This window comes from Anarrhichthys ocellatus, unplaced genomic scaffold, assembly GCF_004355925.1.
Source record: "Anarrhichthys ocellatus isolate YVR2014 unplaced genomic scaffold, GSC_Weel_1.0 scaffold26, whole genome shotgun sequence".
NCBI lineage: Eukaryota > Metazoa > Chordata > Actinopteri > Perciformes > Anarhichadidae > Anarrhichthys > Anarrhichthys ocellatus.
The window spans coordinates 4,120,143-4,141,708 of record NW_022280056.1 but is presented as its reverse complement, the minus strand read 5'-3'; the positions used below and the strand labels follow the sequence as shown (position 1 = coordinate 4,141,708).

Genomic DNA, 21,566 nt, shown 5'->3' with positions numbered 1-21,566 from the left:
TGGCTTTCGCTTTCACCGCCGCATGTGATGCTGCAGGTGACACACTGCTGAGCTGTGGTCTTGCAAGCACGGACAGGCCGCGTGCGCTGGAGAATGTTGCATTTACAAACAGTAAGAGACAATTCCTTCATAGCGTGCATTTAAACCTCCACTGAAGAGACAAAAACATCAGATCTGTGTGGAGCGATCAGGAGTCTTATCTTCTTCAAATTATTTCATGAAACAAACAGAAATGTCAAATTTCCATCTTGGTTTTCCATCGTTTGAGTTTTGACAGCTCATCCAACAGACGTGGACGCAAACGCACATTAATTCTCATCTTCTTGCACTGATTTTCTGAAAAACTTTGCTCCACGTTTCGGTGGAAGAACGACATTGAGACAATCAAAACAAACATCTAAATACATGAGTCTCTGAACAGACGGCGGCGGCTGCCAACCCGCAGGTAGCTGCGACACAAATCCTGCACGCAGGTGGGAGAGCGGATCGAAGGCGCTTTGATGGCTCTTTTTTTTCCATGTGACACTCTGTCTAATGTCTGAGTGGTCATCACTGGGGGGGGTTCCTCTCTCTCTCTCTCTCCACTGCATGTGGGCCATTCACAAAGTAATAACCGCGCCCCGCTGTGCCCATCATGCCTCACTGCCAAAACCTCATCGGCAACACCTGGCACCATGGCAACCAACACCTGCTCGCCTAATTAGAGGGCCGCTGGAGGGAGAGGAGATGAAGAAGTTAATGAAAACGCTAATCTGGTCCAATCAAACGCCCAGGCATCTGCCTTCCTCGCTGTAGCAGCAGGTCGTGGTAATGGCCGCCTTATGGGCGCCTCCCCCGCCACGCCACCTTGAGTGACCTCATCAATGCCAAAACTCCTCCGAGAGGCTGCAAATAGAGGAGAGCAGACAGGAGGAAGTGGGAGGGCGAGGGAATGCCGGCGCGCCGCTTCCTGGATGGACAGAGAAGCCGGCCCGGGCGAGGTGTCAGCCAAATGAACGAGCATTAAGAGATGAGGTTTCCCAATGCACAGCAGCTGGAGCGGCTCCAGGTCGCACCAGCTGCGCTGCTCTTGTTTACAAGCCGCCACCTGCTGCCGGAGAGGCCCTGGTGCTCTGAGGAACATCTTCTGGTCTGTGCGAGAGACATTTTAAGGGTCCTCTATGAACTGTTCTGACACCATATAGGAACTTGCAAGCGTTTTTGTGAGTCACTACAAAAGGTAGAAGTTTGTGTCATGTTGGTGTTTTTTGTGTGTGAACGTCACTGAACTCTTTCTGTTTCCCCCCCCAACAGGAAACCTCAAAGGGATGTGTAAACAGATAGACCACTTTCCTGAGGAAACTACGAACTATGAAGCGGACCCGTCTGAGTACTTCTTACGTGAGTCTCCCTCTTTTCACACATATAAATCCTATTTGCACATCAGATTTTGTTGCTCAAGTTGTGGAGCCCCCCCCTCCATCCCCCACACAAAGTTCTCTGGATATATTCTCAGACTACTTTTAAAATCGGTCCCACTTTGAGCTCCGTGTCAGACCGGAGCCAGTAGCGGCTCTTGGCCCGTGTGTCACTGGAGGGCCGGCCAGGCTGAGTCCTGCCAAGCAGCTCGTCTGTTTTTACTGCCTGGCTGTGTGTAACATAACGTGCAGTGTTACAGTCGGCTGTGTACCCTGTAAACACAGCCCATTGATTTCTGCTCTCTTTCCCTTTGTGCAAGCAAGACAGAGATGCTTGTCCAACTCATTTGCCTGCTAATCCTAAAAAAAATCACAACAATGACTCGGAGCTTGTGATGTAGTGTTAGTATCGTCAGCTCAATACTCTCTTCTGATTGGCCGACTGGTGTGTTTGAGACGCTCATTTGTGAATAACAGACTCCTGAAGTCAGCGAGTTAAACAGCAACATCTCGAGTTAAAATTTAAAGTTGGTTTTATTTAATGTTTGTTTCATTACCGGTCAAAATGAATATGTGTTTATTACAGCTCTAAGTAATGAATCATGAGTATTTTAAAGAGCGTTTTATTAACACTGAATCAGTAACTCTGCTTTCACTTTGGCAGATTTTGATTTAGTTTTGATTTTGGAAGGACAATAACTGACATGTTGCAGTCCTGCTGATCTGGTCCAATCAGGAGGACTTTCTTTTCCGATTTGGACGTTCTCTTCGTTTGTGAGGCAATCTGTTAAAGCAGCTTTGATAGAGAAACTTATTTGGAGAGTGTCACTGCATCGGAAACCCGTTGTTTACACAGACACATGTAACACAGTAGCAGTCTGTGCGAGTAGTGTACGGGATTACTGTCATTACATTTTAGTCAAACAGTTTGTGGAGTTTAAACCTGTAGTCTTCAAAGGACGCTGACTCAAGTGACATCATTCAAACAGCTGGAGACACTAAAGGACTTATACGACTTTTTCACGGACACATTAGTACACCTGTAATCAGACTTACTTTTTTCCATAAGTAATATGTAATGTGAAATAGATTTCATTTGTCAAGTAACTTGAAACAGTGATTATAAAATGGATTTCTTTGGTATATTTGATAAAAAAAGCCACGTTAACTTTAGTCCCTGATGACCCCTGAAGTGGTACCTCCTCCTCCTCCCTCCTCTTCCCTCCTCCTCCCTCCTCGCCGCTACAGCCCGCAGCGGTTTGAAACTAGAAGTCAGAAAGTGTCCGTGTCTTCATGTCCATCAGCAGGGACAGTATGAGGCCTCTCAGAGAGCCGAGCAGTGCGTGACAGTGCCGGAGATTAAGCCCAGCCAATTAGGCTGTGTTTGACTTAGCGCTCTGAGTGGTTGTTCCCGTCCATATGTGCCAGAGAGGACAGTTATGATAACAGCTCTGATAATGATTCGAACAATGTCGGAGCCCTTTGCGAAGGCAGATCTGTCTTCGTAAAGAGGCGCCTCTCAGGCCGGGGACGACGGGGTCGCGGGGTGGAGGCCTCGCTCAGGCCCCTCGGACCACCGGCGCTCGTCTGCATCCGTGCGTGTGTGTGCACACACATGTGTGTTAACCTCTTCCCTGGCTGTGATTGGAGGAGAAGGCCGCAGTGCTCCCAGTGGCTTGCCAATTAGGACACTCGCATCCATAAATATTTCAGCCTCCTTCTTATATAGGTCAGGTCTCTCTCTCGATCGCTGTCTCTCACACTCTGCCTCTCTTCACCCTCACACCCAGAATGTTTCATGTCAGGAGTTGTGCAGCTCCTGTTGCCATCTCTCTGGATTGAAAGTGAGACCTGGCGATTCAGAGCGTCAAGCTGTATAAAGGGGTGCATGAAGAGTTCACAGAGGAGCATCTTGGGGGGTGTGATGTATTTTTCTGTATCTGCCCATTTCCATGTCACAGACACACATCTTGTATTTCCATAATGCGGAGTTTCGCGGCGCCTCTGGGTGGTCAAAGACAGAGAGAAGCTGCCTCTGCTCTCACAGGAGAAGGGGGGGGGGGGGGGGGGGCAGAGGGTTAGTTATGCAACAGAAATGATGTCACTTCAGGTGAAGGCCCCGGCGGAAGTGACATCACCAGGGAGCTCGCCGGTCCAGAAATCAAGGGGACACACCGGTGATGTCATCACACAGCGTAGAGAGGAGGAGGAGGAGGAGGAGGAGGAGGAAGAGGAAGAGGGAGCTATTTGGTGCTGTGGCTTCTGAGCGGAAAAAACACACAAATCTGACTGCATTCTGCAAAACACGCTTCATCTAACACACACTCTGATCTGCTGTCACACACATACAGACACGCCGCATATCAGTAGCTCCTGTGTGTCTGTTCCGTGAGCTCTCCCAATAGCAAGGCAGTTTGCACATCCACAAGGGGTTATATAAGCCAGCTGAGGCACAATAAAGCGCCAGTGGGTTTTTAGATCATGCCGTGTCGGAGCTCCCATCATCCACTGCTCTACTGGGTGCTAAGCAGCTGAGAGAGAAGAAAGAAGGGAAGAAAACGCCCCGTTATGCAAGCTACTAATGCTAAACTGAAAGACATCAATTCAGTGTAATAACGAGAGGAAGATCACGTGAGGGGAGGTGGGATGTGTGTATCTGACTCCTATGGATGCATGCTGGTGTGTATATCATCATGATAATAAATCATAGCAACAAAAAACAACTATTTTAGTAATTATGTAAATTAGTAAAGCGGCTTCCAGCTGCTTTTCTTATGCGAGAATAAATAAACTTATGATTTTGGACTGTTGCTTCAACAAAACAAACAATTTATGTGTAAATTGCTGTTTTGCTTCAGGATGATGTGATCGATACTTTGTGCAAGATTTTATAGACTGAATTAAGAAAATGCCCCATACTCTAAAGCAGATTCATTGATGTGCAAAATAATTGTTATCTACAGCCCCGAATGCATTACACGCATAAAATAAAGCTATGGCTGCAACTAAAGATTATTACAGACTAATTGTTTAGTCTATTAAACTGCAGTGAAGTAATACAAGTCACAACTTCCCAGAGTGCAAGGTTTCGTCTGACCAACAGTCCAAAACTCAAATATATTCACTTTACAAAGCTATGAAACACGGCACAGCAGAGAATCCTGCAGGAAGCAGAACATATTTTTGGCTTAATGACTGAGACGATTAAATATCAAAATACATGAGTTATTATTTCAGCTTTCATATAAAAACTGTGTGCAGAACCTCTTCCATCATTTCACTGCTGATTAATTTAAATAGTTTTATGGTTTGTATTAAGTCTCGTGTTTCTCTCACTCCTGGCCACAACATGTTCTGCTGCTTCAGGCTGCGTATTTGCTTGTTGTCAGATTGTTTTTCTCACCCAGCAGCCCACTGGGAAGAATCCGCCCCCCCCCCTTCATCCTGCAGCGTGTCCCACTTCCATACTATAAACTAATAAGCACTATATCGGGGGCCCTTTTTACCCCCTCAATTAACTGTCTCATGAACTTTCCCGGGTGTGTTTTTGCCCCCCCGAGCATGCGTTGATCTCTGCCTCTGGTGTTTGCATGCGTTCGTCTGAGAGTATTCGCTGACATTGATGACAGAAGGGCAGGCCTGTCACAGCCTGTGTCCCCCTGAGGCCTCGCGGCAGACTGGACGCTGGCCTGAACTGGCTTTTGCGTCGCCCGATAAAATCAATGGGTCTGGAGCAGGACACGCAGGGGCTTGTAGGGCAGAGCGGCATCGCTGGCTTGTCGACCACTGCAGAGTCTCTGCTGCCAGTTTGTACATCACGTGACCCGAGATGAGCTTGTCAGACGGGTAGATAATATATTATAGCAGGCGAGGAAGTTAACATCCAGCCCCTGTGTTTCCTTTAGCAGGTGTCCCAGTCGGTCACGGTGGCATTGAGCATCCTGTTCCTCGAGCGGTATCCAAGACAACAAATAAGGAATCCATCGAGCGATACATAAAAGACGGGAGCACAGACACGGACCAATAAATTAAAAGCCAATCATTTTTGTCCTGGTTGACCGAGTGAGTGCTAGCACTCTAACTTCATATCTTATTAACAGGGAATATAGTGAGACGTCGCAGCTTGTAAAACACAGAGGTGAGAGAGTGTGTCCTCATAACAAAGAAAGATTATAATACACGGTGTCGTGTTGTCACCGGGGCATCATCAAGAGACGGCTGCACCCTCGCAGACCAGTTTTACATGCACACATTTATTCATCATGTAACATCAAACACTGTATAACTTTACTGTAGAATTACAGGCAGCATTTTCATCCTGTAAGGTACAATTTTCAGTATCTCCTATATCAAAAGACAAGACATACAGTAATTTGCTGTAAAAGTACAGTATTTTACTGTAGCAGCTTCACCAGCAAGATAATGTACAATCTACAGATCTCAGAAACACAGTCACTTTTATTACTTTTATTAGTAAATTACTGTGAACCCCCCCCCCCCCCCCACACACACACACACACACACACACACACTTGACCGTTCATGGATCACGGGAGCAAGCGTTATGACTCCCAGAATGCATTGCTTTCACAGGAATATAAAGTTTAAGAATAATACTGCAGATCAATATTGAAATGTTACTGTTAATTTACATCAAAGTGTTAGAGTGCATGCTTGTGTCCTCTTTTTACTTCCAAACATAAAGCAGTAGAATGTCAGGTTTGACTGTTTGTGATCAACATATCAAAATAAAATCATGCTTTAGTGTGAAAAGCCAGAAGGGAAGCTGATCCTCATGCAATGAAAAGTGAAATGACTTCCAGCTGCTTCAAGATAAAGAAATAAAACAACACAATAGATTTACTCTCCATTTGTTTTGCACTGTAGAAGATGATTAGAATACTTTTGGTCAATTTAATCTTGAGTTGATGTTTTAACCCTTTGTGGTTGGATTGACCTGAACTGGTCACTCAAAGGTACCTTCTTGACTTTCTGAGAAATATTCAGAAATTACATTACATTACAGTCATTTAGCAGACACTTTTATCCAGAGTAACTTACAATTCAGAGTCTATCACATTTCTACACTGTTGGCACAGCTATGGGAGCAATTTGGGGTAAAGTGTCTTGCTCAAGGACACATCGACATGCAACTAGCAGAGCCGGAGCCAGTGTTTGAACCGCCACCCCTCTGATTGAAAGACAGCCCTGCTATCCACTTAGCCACAATCACCCCTTGAAATATGGAGCAAGAAATATGGAGCAATATTTTTATGAGAGGGTCCTCATTTTGTTTTGAGCACGTTTTCACAATATTCTGCTGATTGTTAGTTGGTGTCAGTAACACAGCAACAAATGAACCAATACGTCAACAAAGCCAGTGAAGAAGAAGACTTAGTGTAGACATGGATAGAAATAATGCAGGGTCAACATGTTTGTTCAACCTTTTTGTCATTTTGTGAAATGGTAGCTCCAGTGTAAAGAAACAGTTCATTATTTAGTTAAAAGTCACTGAGAACATATTTTTCTTTGAACTTTACTAGTTTTTGTTTTGTCAAACTCTTTTCACAATTGATTCAATGGGAGCAATATGACTTCTTAACATGTGATTTGTATCACAACATAGATAACACATCCATATTGAGGCTAGTTTGATAAACACAGGTTTCATGAGCAAAGGGATTTACACGTAAATATTTGAGAGTTTTGAGCAGAATAATCGTGTTCATCATTTGACGTGACCAAAGATAAGAATCTGAGCTCAGGCCTCCCTCGGTGTGGCGCTCTCTGCCCCCGCTGGTGTGTGATGTTTGGCCACGCTAAGCTCTGGCTGTCACGCACACGTTCAGGAGTGATCTGTGGGGACAGCAGCGGTGGAGTGGAGGGTAATTACAGTAATTGAAATGTGTTCTGTGGAGGGAACTTTAATTGTCTGAGCGGGCCTGTCATGTGAATTGATTCCAGTGTGAGGGAGCTCTTTAACTGTGTTCCTGTCCCATCTGTGTGTTATGTTAATATGACACAGCAGCACTCAGTGGGAGGACCGTGGGCTCTAATGGTGCAGCGTATGTGTGGGGATCGTCAATGTACGTCCAGTGGCGGAAGAAGTATTCAGATCCTTTAAGTAAAAGTACTAATACCACACTGTGAAAATACTCCACTACAAGTAAAAGTCCTGGGTTCAAAACCTTAAGAAAAACTATGTATCATCAAAAAGTACTCATAATGCATTAAAATCTTCCCGTCAGTGTTTTTAATATTACATGTGATGTTTCTGGATTAATATTAGTGCTGCATTAATGTTGTATGTTGCATTTTAACTCCTTTCTGCCCTGTTGGCTGGTTTAATCTGCAGCAATGCAACAAGCACTGAGAAAGTGAGTTTTCTTCCTGATATTCCCCGTTAACAGTCTCCCATGCTGCACGTAGATTTGTGATGGGAAGGTTTGAGTCTTGTTCATCTTTTCTCTTTGATTTTTGTTTGTTTGAAGGCTTCCTGCACCTTCCACAAATATAAAAAAAACACAAGTTAGATAAATGAAGTGCGTATGCTCCAAAGTTTAGGTCTTTTATGTATGAAATTCCCTCTTTGTGTTGGTTTCCCTCTGCAAGCAAACACTCTTTTTATAGCCTTTACCTTCTGTGATGCTTTTGATCATTTCTGATCGTGACACATAATTCAGTTCAGGATCAAATCTGCTTTGAATTTAGGCTGGAGAGGTTTTTGGGAGGATTTTGATGTTTTTAAAAGGATCTCTGGACGTGAAATAACCTTGAATCTTGTACGTTTTGAGTGGATTGGTGCAAATGCCGTCTTCACCATGAAAACTTTTTCAAACAGCCACCAGCTTTTGCAGATAAACGACTATATACACAGCAACAAACTAATCTGTTTTTCCTCTATTAATCATTTGGTCAGTAAGATGGTTCATGTTGCTTGTTTTGTCCGTCCAACAGTCCAAAACATAAATATACTAAATGTTCCATCAGGACTTAAAACAACGCAAATACTCAAATTTGAAAAGTTGAGTTGTGATTCATTTTCTGTCTAATCGACACTAAAAAACCTGGATGGTTCAAATCAGTCTTGTTTCAAGGAAAATGTCCAATTGTATGATAAAACTGAGTTTAACATACATCTGATTATTGTAACTTTTGTTTTCTGTCCCTTGGATGTCATTTTTATGAACATTTTAAATAAATTAGTGGATATCCATTGGAAGTTATGAGAAGGAACGGGGAATAGTTGAAGGAAACTGCCAATAGAAATAAATCAAGACGACATAAATGAGTGTAAATACAACGAATGAGACACAAAATAACGTATAATAATGAATTCCCAGAGGCGTCTTAAAAGCGTCAAATCTGAACATCTCAGCTCTCACTCTTGTTCCTGTTTATAAATGCCAGCGAGGGAGACTTGCACTTATTTTATAATCAATTCAAAGTCAAATTGCATTCTGCCTGCGAGCTGTGTTGTCAGGACACATAAGCTTTTAGCTGCAGGCTGAACGCTGCGTAAGCATTCTTGCAAATTTTGAATTCAGCCACCAAAGCTAATTTTCTTTGTTTATGCACATTGTTTCACACGTTTTAACACAGCCTCCCTCGGAGATGTTTTGTGGATGTTTGAAGGGAGGGGTGTTCAGGGGGAGATTGAGATGGGTGAGAGTCGGGGGCTGAGGGACAACAAGCTTCTGGTCAGGACGAGGACGATGCAAGGGCTCAGTATTGAGGAAGAGGAGGAGGAGGAGGTGTGGAGGGGATTAATAAGCGTTTGTAGTATTAAATCAATGTGCCTGGAGCTGAGGCACCTGATTAGCATGACCCTGTCCTGCACATCAGCACATTCTGGGCTGGGGGAGGCTGATTAAGAGCCAATGCTAATTTCCTCTCAACCCTGTCAATGAAAGAGAGAGGGAGAGAAGGAGAGGGTGAGAGAGAGAGAGAGAATGGTGGAGGGTGCAAAGAGATGCCGTAAAGAGGAGAGAGTTCCTGTTTGTTCACATGTACAGTACATATGGTTTTGCTATTTGTAGACATGTACTTTTTGTAGGATTCATGATGTCAGTAGAATATAAAAAGGTGATGCACAAGATAAAGTTCACCACAAATGGGAAGTTTAGTTAACAACTGTAACATTAAAGGACTTCAATTCTAACTCAGATTTCACTTGTATTCAAGATGAATATTAAAAGCAGAGACTTTACTATAACTTTAGCGGATTGCAGCTGTGGAAATTAACTAAGTATATTACTCTAGTACTGCACAGGTACAATTTTGGTGCACTTGTACTTTCCGTATATATTTCCATCGTATGTTACTTTATGCTTCTAATCCGCTGCATTTGAGACATAAATATTATAACTTTTAGTTCACTACTTTTATTTTGACAGCTTTAGTTGATTGTTATATTCTGATTATTAATGCAAAATATAACTTTACTTGTAAATGATGATGTATTATCACAGGTTAACCTACCCAGCAGTATATAAAGTTGCTGAAATTCGCCCCCCTTACCAGCTGCAACATTAAAGAGACGAACACATTAATAAATCAATCATTCTAATCCAATACTTTTACATTTGGTACTTTATATTTTGATGCAAACACTTTTCTACTTTTAGCAAGGTTTTGAATACAGGACTTTTACTTACTTTTACTACTACCAAGAGTACTTCTACGCTGTGGTATTAAAAGATCTCAGTACTTCCTCCACTGATGGATTGACTCTTTAGCTCCCTTGTGCGTGTGTTTGTGTGTGCGTGTGTTTGTGTGTGTGTGTGTGTGTGTGTGTGTGTGTGTGTGTGTGTGTGTGTGTGTGTGTGTGTGTGTGTGTGTGTGTGTGTGTGTGTGTGTGTGTGTGTGTGTGTGTGTGTGTGTGTGTGTGTGTGTGTGTGTGTGTGTGTGTGCGTGTGTGTGTGCAGTGTGAGTCTTGGCTGCAGTGCATGAAACGCTTCATGTTATTTACCGTTTGTTACTCAGGTTGCATGAGTGAAGCCACAGTGACACCGAGGAGGACTCGCTGCTGCAGAAACCCGGCTACGAGGCGTTGAGTCTCATTACGTTGTGTGTCAGCCAGGCGCTGAAGAGTGCCAGCGCTCGGACACCAGCCTGAGCTGCAGCCGTGCCAATCAATACAGCACACACAGTATCCACTCTCCCCCTGTGTCTCTGGGAGCTGGTTGGCACGCATGCTGGCAGGACGACAGGGCCGGGCGGAGCTAACGGCTATGAAAATTATCCAAAAGAAAAACTCAGCACTGTGTTGCCCAACTCTTTTCCAATGAAAGTAGCTAGCAGCAAGCATGGACGGACTTTTTACAGTACTGTCACAGCCACAGATACCCCGTTATTATGAATGCCCTGACCCATGGGCTCACCTGACCCTAACTACCCCAAGACAAGGCCTAACCTTAACCAACAGTCTCTTCCTCAACCAGCTACGCAGAGTGGGTCTTTCCAAGAAAAGCAGCGGGATTCATAATCACCTTTGTTTTGTCAGAGCTTTTGATTAATTCATTGCTAAATAAGAGAATTTCAACAAATACAACAACAAAAAATATTTTCGAAAAAGATTACCGACCCTAGCTTTAAATGACAAAGTGAAAACTCAATTAATCACAAAATACAATATACAAAATGCTTTCCCCTTTAATAGGACACACCTAAATCATCACTGGTGCAGCCATTTGGTTTTAGTTCCATGTACGTTCAAAGGGATTTTGTCCCAGAAATGAAGCTGGAACAAGAAGCTTTGGGAGTTTAATTCTGACTTTCATTCTTCTTTCTTACTTTCAAAAGTCTGGGAAACTCCTCGCCTCTTTCTACGTGTGTATATGAAGGATCAGGGAAACCAAATGCTGACAATATTCAGTATTATTGCTCAATAAAATCAAAGTAGATGAGATTTCCTCCATCTGGGGGAAAGTAAACGTGTGTGCCAATTCTCATTTTGGCAACTGACAGGAAACAACCAGCCATACTGGTGGTAAATAGAAAAGTGTCAATCATCACAAGGAAAACAGTATAAATAGAAGCCAGTTGAGAGTTTGAGAAAAGATGTAATTTCGTTTTTCCTTCCTTCAAACATTCAGTCTCTTGAGTTGAGCTTTGGTGCAACTTCCTATTATTTAAACTGTGAATGCACCCCAGTTGGATCTCAATCAGGAGACAAATGTAGATAAACTACTTTACAAATGAAGAGTTTTGCACTCAAAACATACAATTGCAGCCGATACTATTAGTCGGTTCATCTTTTGACAGAACCTTATTTGGCATCGGTTGTGATTGGAACATTTCATGGTTCCAGCTTCACAATTGTGACGATTTGCTGCTTTTATTTCTTCCTTAGTTCAATCATTTGAATTAATTTTTAATAATATTGAGGTCTGGACTGTTTGTGGAACACAACAGACATTGTGAAGGAGTCACTTTGGGCTCTGGGTAACTCTGACGGCATTTCTCACTATTTTCAGACCTTTTACAAACTAAACAATCGATCAATCAATTAATGGAGAAAATAATGAGCAGATTAATCCATAATGAAAATAAGTTCAATATGAGCTCAACCTCAGCCAACTACAGCTCAAATGAGCAACCAAAAAATAATTCCTAGTTTGTGTACTCATACCTGCCAATAAAGCTGACTGTGATACAAAACTGGTAACGTTAGATCTAAACTCTGGAATAGTAGCTTCTACGTTCTCATACAGCAGATGATCTCATACTGTGCAGCTACTTTTCAAGCTAAACCTGTTACTCTACAAAACAAGGCAGCTCGACAGGCCTGGCTGTGTCTATTTAGTCGGAAAAGGGGTTTAGCAAAGGGGTCTACCAGAAATCCTGTTAAAATGCATTCTAATGTGTAATCAGCTGAGTGCAGAGCTGTTGTTCAGCCCCAGAAACACTCCTTCACTGGGTGTCACATGAATGTGGGTGTCGGGGGGGCAAACAGAAGATTCAGCGCTCTCTGTGATGGCGACCTCGACCCACATCAAAACGCCGACCGCGGTGCTAATCACAGGGCTCCCTTGAGCATCCTTTCATGTGTGCCGAGGCGAGGGCTTCTGAAACACAAGACGCTGCGGAGGTCGCCGCTGTCATTAGCTATCAGCACCGAGGTCACAGCTTTCATTTGGACTGGTTGTTGTTTTTGCAGCAGCCGGAGATTGACACCGTTTTACCACCCAGGAGCGTCGCTGAGGCTCTTTCCCAGGACTCGAGCAGTTGACTGTATCACTAAAGTTGCACCATTGATAAAGTTTTAATCTTTGAAAACTAGCTCCACTTCCACCAGCTACAACAGTAAAGGTCTACTTGTGCACAGACGCACCAGGAATAAACGAGGCGTATCATGATACATCAGTATTAAAAGAGACGCATCATGCTCATTGTCAGGCTCATACTTGTATTTTAGGTTTCTACTGGAACATATTTACATGCTTTAATTTTCAAGAAACACATTATTTTCCTCATACTGTCTGTCTGAATCAACCTGCATTCACCGTCTGTCTGAAATGTGCTGTTTTGGCGCCTGTCTCTTTAAGCCCCCTGTGCAGGGCGGTGCAAAGTTAATTGTCAAGGTTGTAACTTTATGGAGTATTTGTATTGGTGCTTTTACTTCAGTATATCATAGATTTGTCCACCTTAGTGCAAAATATATAGTTCGCCAAGAATGGTTAGAAATTTGCAGTCTGACCTTGTGCTTTTTATTCTTTTATAATGACCAGACGACAATGATAAATGTAATTGTTAGTATTTATTAAGCTACATACTAAGAGAAGCACAACGGTTCTGTGTCATTTATCACATGCATATAAAAATGATTTATTTTGTTCCAGGATAGTAGTAATGAAACCATCACTTACTACAAGACTGAGGTTTATTAAAGTTATAACTGTGAATTGGCATTATCTCTCAATTATATCTTATTTACTTCAAGTCGCCATGAGCTGCTGAAACAAGTAAAATACAAAACTGTTTTGCGTGATCGTTAGTCAGATCACTGGGAAACCTTCAGTATGTCAGAGGTGGCTGACATTATCAGCCAACAGAGTATGATGTTAAAGGTCAACATCAGCTCCATGTAACAACGAATCAATACATTTGTCTCACCCTGTGCAGCACTGTTAAACACAGAGTATCGTGGACCTGTTTCTGCACTAACCCGTCCACAGCACAAACGACTCCCTGTCTGTCTGTCAGCCTGTCAGTCTCTCTGCCTGCCTCCCCCCCTCGGGGTGCTGCTGTGCTTAAACATCCCTCCAGGCAGGATCCAAAACTCTGACAGAGGCTCAGCCGATCCTTAAGAGAAGGAAAGGGAAGATGTGAAACCTCCAGAATGTGTTGAGGAAGGCCAGATTTTAGATAGGTGGCCTCTCAGAGAGAAGCAGCCTCACTGCCTCGAGGCATAGTTATTGTCCCGTCTTCCTCCAACAATTCTTTTACAATGCTTGTAGCTGCTTGTGTTCGCTAGGAGCAAACACACTCAGTGTTATGCAGCGTACATCCTGACCGGATGGCATTCTTTCTCATGGCCACTAGGGGGCGACTCCTCTGGTTGCATAGAAGTCTATGAGAAAATGACTCTACTTCTCTCTTGATTTATTACCTCAGTAAACATTGTAAACATGAGTTTATGGTCTCAATCTCTAGTTTCAAGTCTTCTTCAATACAGCATGATGTTCATTTAGTACATTATGGTCCATTTAGAGTCACACAGACCATAAAGCAGGGTATGCTTTAGGGCGGGGCTACTGTGATTGACAGGTCTCTACCACGGTGTTGTCCGTGTTTTCGTGTTACAAATTTAACCCTTTCACAGTGTGCTTTCACTTCATGAATTGTAACGTTTGGTTGCCTAAAAATTCAGCATTCAATACTTAGCTCAACGCTCTTGGGTCACTTTTGGTTGCAAAAAGAAACACCATTACAACGGCAAAAAAACAAGATGGCGACGGCCAAAATGTCTAACTTGAGTCTTTCAAACCGTAGTCCACAAACCAATGGGTGACGTCACGGTGACTACGTCCAATTGTTATATACAGTCTATGGTCATGTAATGAAAAATCCAAACCAATTACCAGGGAAGGCACTGTGCATGCTGGGAGGTCACTGTGAAAGTCAGGGCTGCTAAAACGTGGATGTTAATACAGAGAATGTGTGGGACTGGAGAAGCAGTGCGGGGCAGATGATCCTCGAAGGCCATGCAAATGAGTTGGATCCTCTTTCCCTGGAAAGCTCCATCACTGCTTTCAAGATATCTCAGACGCTCTCCAAACCTGAGGCACTTGTTGTGTAGAGACCAGCTGCCACACCGAGTCCTTATATCTTTGGATTTAATGTGGTTTGAAGGAGAGTTCAAATAATGTGGGCTTCATCAGGCAGTTGATGTCATGATAATTAATACTATTGTGCTAAATGAGACAGTAAGATTTTGTTCTTTTTAAAGGGAGAGTTAACTCCTTTTATGAACTGTTTCCACAAACTAATCTTAAACAGCATTATTTGGTTGAGCAGTTTGAGTTTTTATAAGTTTAACAGACCTAAAGGAACATTCTGGTATTTTTCAACCAGGATCTTATTTTTTTGTGACCTTTCTGATTAATGGATTGCACTTGTCAACTCTGTTATAAAGTAATGGGAAAAATAACCGCAGCAAAATAACGTTGTTTGAGTATTTTTGGACAAGACAATAGAGAGATGACAGGAAATTGAGGAAAAAGGTGCAAAAATGGTCCGAAGCCAGACTCGAACCCGGGAACGTTTCAGTTCATGATCAGAAGCTGCAGGGTTTCCCCAACAAAACAATGTTCACTGAGGCAAGCAGCACAAGTCAAACAACTTTAGTTTACATACATTATTTTGTAAGGTCAGAGGTCAGGCCCAGAGCCTCTCCGAGGTTTCTTAAACTTTTGTGTCACCTTGAGATCCGGCACTATTAAACTGCCCCTCCGTCACTAATCAATACATTTGGTCTGGCCCTCTATCCTTCTTTTGTCTCTGCAAATGAAGCTGATGGATGAAAAAGAGCCGCGGTGCCCTCTCTTAGGTAATGTGCTGTGAACGGCCCTGTCGATATCTTCAGGGTTAACGGGATGAAGGCTCAGACGGGGGAGGGTATTGAGGAAGAGTGATGCATTTGGAGCGGGACACAGGAGCAGGGTCAACTCTCAGGACACCTAATATTTAATCAAGTAACCTCACCGGTAACCCTAAACCCCACAAGCCCCCCCGGTCGAGGCAAGTGGGAGAGAGGGGGAGGGGTAGAAATGGAGAAAGACGATGCTGTATCTTTCAAACTGTCTTTGTGCTTTGACTGAGTGGGAATGAAGTGAGACATGGAAAGAGAGAGAGAACGGAAAGACCTGCTGGACGACGATGTCGGGATGAGTGCGCGCAGCAGGCAGAAAGATGGAGGACGGTGAATAACGGCATTAAAGTCTTCTTCATCACACAGATTGGAGCTCAGTCGTCAGGGCTGTAAAGGTTAAAGTCAAGGTAAAAGAAAGTGATGAGCACATCATGATGTTGAACGACGGCTTGATGATGAACACAGGTGGGACAGGGAGCAGAGGCGTTACGGTCAAAATCACATTCACATTCATCACTCCAGCCTGTTACCATCAAACACACAGAGGCAATCTTCTGTTTTGATTGAGACGAGTTTAAAGATTTTATACACAAAAAACACACAACTGTGAGGACTGCGTCATTTTATATATTAATAATAGCTACAATATTTATCAACTGCTGTCCTGTAACTACATTACAGGTCATTTAAATAGCAACTCAACATAAAAGAATTGTGTCATGGTAACATTACATAGCATGCTATTCATTTATATTTAATCAAATAATAAAAACATGAATTAATAATAGATTTTACAAAATAATTAATTTTGAAAACTCTTTTTTATAAAAAGCAGCAAAAAATAATTAAAAAACACATTATTCAAAAATAGCTTCTTTTAACATGAACACACAACAGAACCTTTACTTTGAATGCGTGAGCCACAAACACAAGGGGCTTCCTGTTGTTGTAAATCCCTTTGTATTGTATGAATATTGTAAAAGTGTTGGACAGACTAATCATCATATAGATTATTTATTGATAAATAGTGTTTGGGATGAAAATGTAATATTTGTTGAACATAAGGTCATTAGAATCAAATCAATTTATCCGTTTGGGTTCATTAAAGTTTTCACCAAATGTCAAGGCGACCTGCCCAATATTAGAAAATGAAACATCCTGAATTATTGAATGTGCTTGATACATTTCATACCAATTAGATTTTGACAAGTGAAAGGTTTTGACATGATGGTGGCACAAGCAGAAAGGTCACGAGGTCACCAAAATCATTAGCATTCTGACCTCAGGGGTGAATAGGCGTCAGATATTCAGATTGATCCCTCTGTCCTGGAGACCATTTCACATCATGCCCAAAAACAAATAAAGCGTCTCTGAAAAGATGCAATTTTCACACACCTGAACCAGAATAAACAGTGTATGAGACCTGTGAACATGTGCCTCCTGGTGTGAGGAGGCACATGTTCATGACTATTTTTCCTTCCCTGCTGCCTTAACCCTATAAATGCCTCTGGGACATCGACATTTTCAAACAACACATGATGAAGAAGTCAAATAAGAAGCCGTTTGTGGTCCAATATGCAACTTAGAAGAGTGTGATGTGGGAACTTGAGAAAGAACTTTCCAGTCAAGTAGGAGAGTATTTTAATTCTTTCTTACAACAAGTCTGGAGCAGATGTTTCAACCGATGTCTTGGCTTCTTATTTTCACCAACATCACTGTAAATCTCACTCTCTTTGTTTAATTTTCACATTTCACATTTCACATGACCACATGGCTGCAGCAGGCTGTATTTAAAGGGATATTATAGAAAAGAAAAATTGTTTGTTTGTTCAACAGTTTGTTGATGTGATGAATGATAAATGCACTCTTGTACCGCTTTTCTGCCTTAACAGACAAAGTACTTTACCTCTCATTCACACGTAACACACACACACACACACACACACACGCACACAAACTCACTCTTACTCCATGCAACACCAAAGCTCTGGAAGAAAGAAAAAAAGCTTTTGTGAAGTAATTTAGTCATTATATGTCTGGATGCAGCACACAGAGCCTCATCCGGTCTCACTGTGGTTACTGTTGAGAGATGATCCAGCCAGCCATGGCCACCGCTTGGCGCTCTCCTCCCCTGCAGCCGTTGCCCGCCTGTGGGCTAACGGTGGCTTTCCCACCGAGCCGGGGCCGGGCGCCACAAAGCCTTAGGGTGTAGTGAGGGTAGAGGATAAGTGAATCCCTGTTAGAGAGAGAAGGGTGGAGGAGGGAGCGATGAATGGCAGCAGGTAGGCAGGCAGATGGACTGCCAGGAGCCCCGGCGTGTCCCTGTGGAGGTGCAGGCGGCCGAGTTCAGCACACAGCCACCCAGAAACGGCGTCAGCACTTTGGGGAGAAGCTGCGAAAGTGCTGAGGCGGCAGCCACGTGGGGAGATGAGGTGAAGTGGTGAAAATTTAACCAGCCTGATGAAAGTTTAAGTGTGCATGTTAAACAGGAGAGAGGGGGGAGGGAGGTATGGCTGGAGGTGATAGAAAACTCAAACAACAACTGTCTGCTTCTCAAACTCCACCATGACTCTTACTTTCACCTGACACCTGAGGGCGCAGCTCTTCTTTGACCCCGACCTCAAAAGGACCATCATCTCCCTCTTTTTGCTTCTTGATAATTAGCTGCAAGGACGCTGCTGAGCTTCAAGGGCGACGGGCCGCATCCCTCTGCACTGCGGACCCGGCTGCTGTGCATGCCAGAGCCCCATAGCACTTCTGTTGACTGCACGTTTACATGATGCTACACGAAGCAGCCAGTCAGCTCCGTGGTCTGCGGAGAAGTGTGCAGAGAGAAGACAGAGGGAGAGGGTGCAGCGGTGTGATTACATAAGGTTGGGTAACAGGCTCACTGTGGGGATACACACTCACTAGGCAGTGTTGATGGAGTCTTTCACAGGCCTGATGGGGTGTTGATTAGGATGTGCTCACACACAAGGAGCAGATGCTGAAATGGATTCTAATGTGCTTTTTCTCTCTTTGTTTCTTTACACTCATCACTTCTTTCATCCCTGCGCTCACCGCTGCCATTTCCCCTTCTGTCTCTGTTCCCCCCCGTTGGCTGTTCTCCGTCAAACGCCAAAAATTACATCCCATTCTCCCTTCTCCCTTTTTTTCTGTCCTCCGTTGATTTCCCAGGTGCGGTGCGAGCCTCCAGCATCTTCCCCATCCTCAGCGTCATCCTGCTCTTCATGGGAGGCCTGTGTATAGCTGCCAGTGAGTTCTACAAGTCACGCCACAACATCATACTCAGCGCAGGGATCTTCTTCGTGTCTGCAGGTAAGTCGACAACATAACACACGAGGCATCGGTTCAGTGTGCAGGCACCTCTTTCTGCAAACGTGTCTTTGAATTAGACCTGTTTTTATTGAACAATGTGTCATTGTCACTAACCTCGAGGGGTGGAATGTAACTAAGTACATTTATTTAAGAGGTAGGCCTACTTGTACTTTACTTGAGTGTTTCCATCTCATGCTGCTTTATACTTCTACTCCACTACATCTCAGAGGGAAATATTGTACTTTTTATATCCACCTCATTTATCTGACAGCTTTAGTTACTTTATTTAGATTATTCATACAAAATATAATAAATTAAGATGTATTATTAGATATTTAGCTACCCGGCTGTGTATAAAGTAGAATAAGCTTCACATTTACCAGCTGCAACATTACAGTGAACACATAAATCAATAATTATAATCCAGTGATATAATATTCCAAAATGGGTCATTCTAAATGATTAGTACTTTAAAGCATTTAGGAGGATCTATTGACAGAAGGGAATATAACATTAACTATGTTTTCTTTAGTGTATAATAACCTGAAAATTAGAATCGTCGTGTTTTCGTGACCTTAGAGCCGTTTATATCTACATACACCTACGTCACTCACTCACTAATTAACGTGTTATTTATTGTTTGAACCAACGAGGTATTGGTCGGCCAGTCTTTGTGCTAAGCTAAGCTAACTGGCTGCTGGCTGTAACTTCATATTTACAGACATGACATTTCAATAAATCCTCTCATATAACTCAGGAAACGTAATCAACGTTTTTTCCAAAAACTTTTCCTTTAAGTTGTTATCACTCTTTTGTAATTATTATTATACCACCAGACAAAAACACAACATAAGCACCGGTCGTCTCTTGTACTGCAGCTACAAGTCACTTCTTCTATTCTTCTGTCTCTTGTCCTCTTTTCTTTTCTCTTGATCATGTTGCTGGGCTAACAGCCCTCCATTGGGACTCATCTCTAAAAATAAGGTGTCCCTGACACACTTTCCTTACAATCCATCGCAGATACCACGTCAAACATTTCTCCCTGTGTGACTTAACCAACTAACAAGTCAAAGTATATAAAAGTGTGGATGTATGATGGGATGTGGTTTACGTTATACACTTTCAAAAGAACTAAAGTTCTCGGTTCTCGCTGCAAGGGGAAAGTCTCCGATCAGGGATGTTTGATGGAGAGTTGGACAGGATTAGTGTACAGTGCATGAATCAGAACATGTTTGGTAAGATGTGTAACGTAAGTTAAGCGTACATGAGCTCATCCTGACTGATACTTTGTGTCTTGTTTCCCACACGAACTCATTACCCATAACCCACCCCTCTCCATCCTGACCCTTCAGGCCTGAGCAACATCATCGGGATCATCGTGTACATATCAGCCAACTCGGGGGACCCTTCAAAAAGCGAATCGAAGAAGAACAGCTACTCTTACGGCTGGTCCTTCTACTTCGGGGCCCTGTCCTTCATCATGGCTGAGATGGTGGGCGTCCTGGCCGTGCACATGTTCATCGACCGCCATCGACAGCTCCGAATAGGGGCGCGCGCAGCCGACTACCTCCAAGGTTCCGCCATAACACGAATCCCCAGCTACCGCTACCGCTACAGGCGTCGCTCGCGCTCCTCCTCCCGCTCCACGGACCCGTCACACTCCCGCGACACCTCGCCGGTGGGCCTCAAGGGCTTCAGCGCGCTACCGTCCACGGAGATCTCCATGTATACGCTGCCCCGGGACACCCTCAAGTCCTCCGGCACGCCCACAGCCACCTACAACTCGGAGAGGGACCACAACTTCCTGCAAGTCCACAACTGCATCCAGAAGGACCTGAAAGACTCGAGCCAGACCAACACAGCCAACCGCCGCACCACGCCGGTATGAGGGAGTCGACGCAGGCCAGGGCAGCCCGGCGGAGAGACCAGGAGACACGGGAACCCCTGTGGGTGCAGACAGCCCCGGGAGAAGACGGATTTCCATGTTTATAGACATTTGTTCTTTTTGTTCAGCTGCATGACGTTTCCATTGCCATTGTTGAGAGAGTTTCAACAGGTCTGCTGTGTTCCTGGATTGAATGGCAGAACAGTGAGAATGGGTCAGGGTGTCCCGAGAGAGTGAGATCTGTCATTTTTTTGCGCAGGGTCTGTTTATGAGGTTTTGGGCACTTAAAGAGAGGGGGGAGGAGAGGGGGGGGGGCATTTATGAGATAAAGATTTCATGATTTCATAGCCCTTTGGTTTGATAGTTCAGCCCCACAGGTTTGGTCAGAGCAACAGGTGAAGCTCAGATATACACCTCTTTTATTTATTGACTCCTTTGTTCATTTTTTGCATTAAAACTGTGAATTGTTACAGTTTGGGATTCAGTAAGAATTAGCCCAATCTGTAATCTCTAACAAAGGTACTATATATATATATATATATATATATATATATATAAATGTATTACTTTTATAAATACATTATTATGTTAATAATCAAGAGTTACAGACTTTACCGAAGCAAAAAAGAAAAAAAAAACAAGTTAACTAAACCAAGTGCTGTTGGTGAGATGAGAAAAGACTCTTTCAGTTCCTGCTGGTGTGAAGGTTGAGAACAAGAGACGGAGCTTTAGGTAGCAGCAGTACACAGCGGCTGATGCCACCCGAGGCAGCCAACAGTAGAATAATATCTATTCTTTTAATAGAACCTTCTCGACTTTTTCTCAGTCCCTGTTCGCTTTCTTTTTTTTTTGGGGGGGGGGGGGGGGGGGG

At 43.4% G+C, this 21,566-nt stretch overlaps 1 protein-coding gene across 1 annotated transcript in view; it reads left to right on the top strand.

Moving 5' to 3' along the window:
- cacng2a (calcium channel, voltage-dependent, gamma subunit 2a) overlaps window positions 1-21,560 on the top strand; it is a 61,998-nt gene extending 40,438 nt beyond the window's left edge. The window contains exons 2-4 of the mRNA XM_031861916.1: window positions 1,294-1,380; window positions 18,670-18,810; window positions 20,163-21,560. Coding sequence (XP_031717776.1) covers window positions 1,294-1,380; window positions 18,670-18,810; window positions 20,163-20,698 — 764 coding nt within the window. The 3' untranslated portion in view covers window positions 20,699-21,560. The remainder of the gene's footprint in view (window positions 1-1,293; window positions 1,381-18,669; window positions 18,811-20,162) is intronic.
- The last annotated feature ends 6 nt before the right edge of the window (window positions 21,561-21,566 follow it).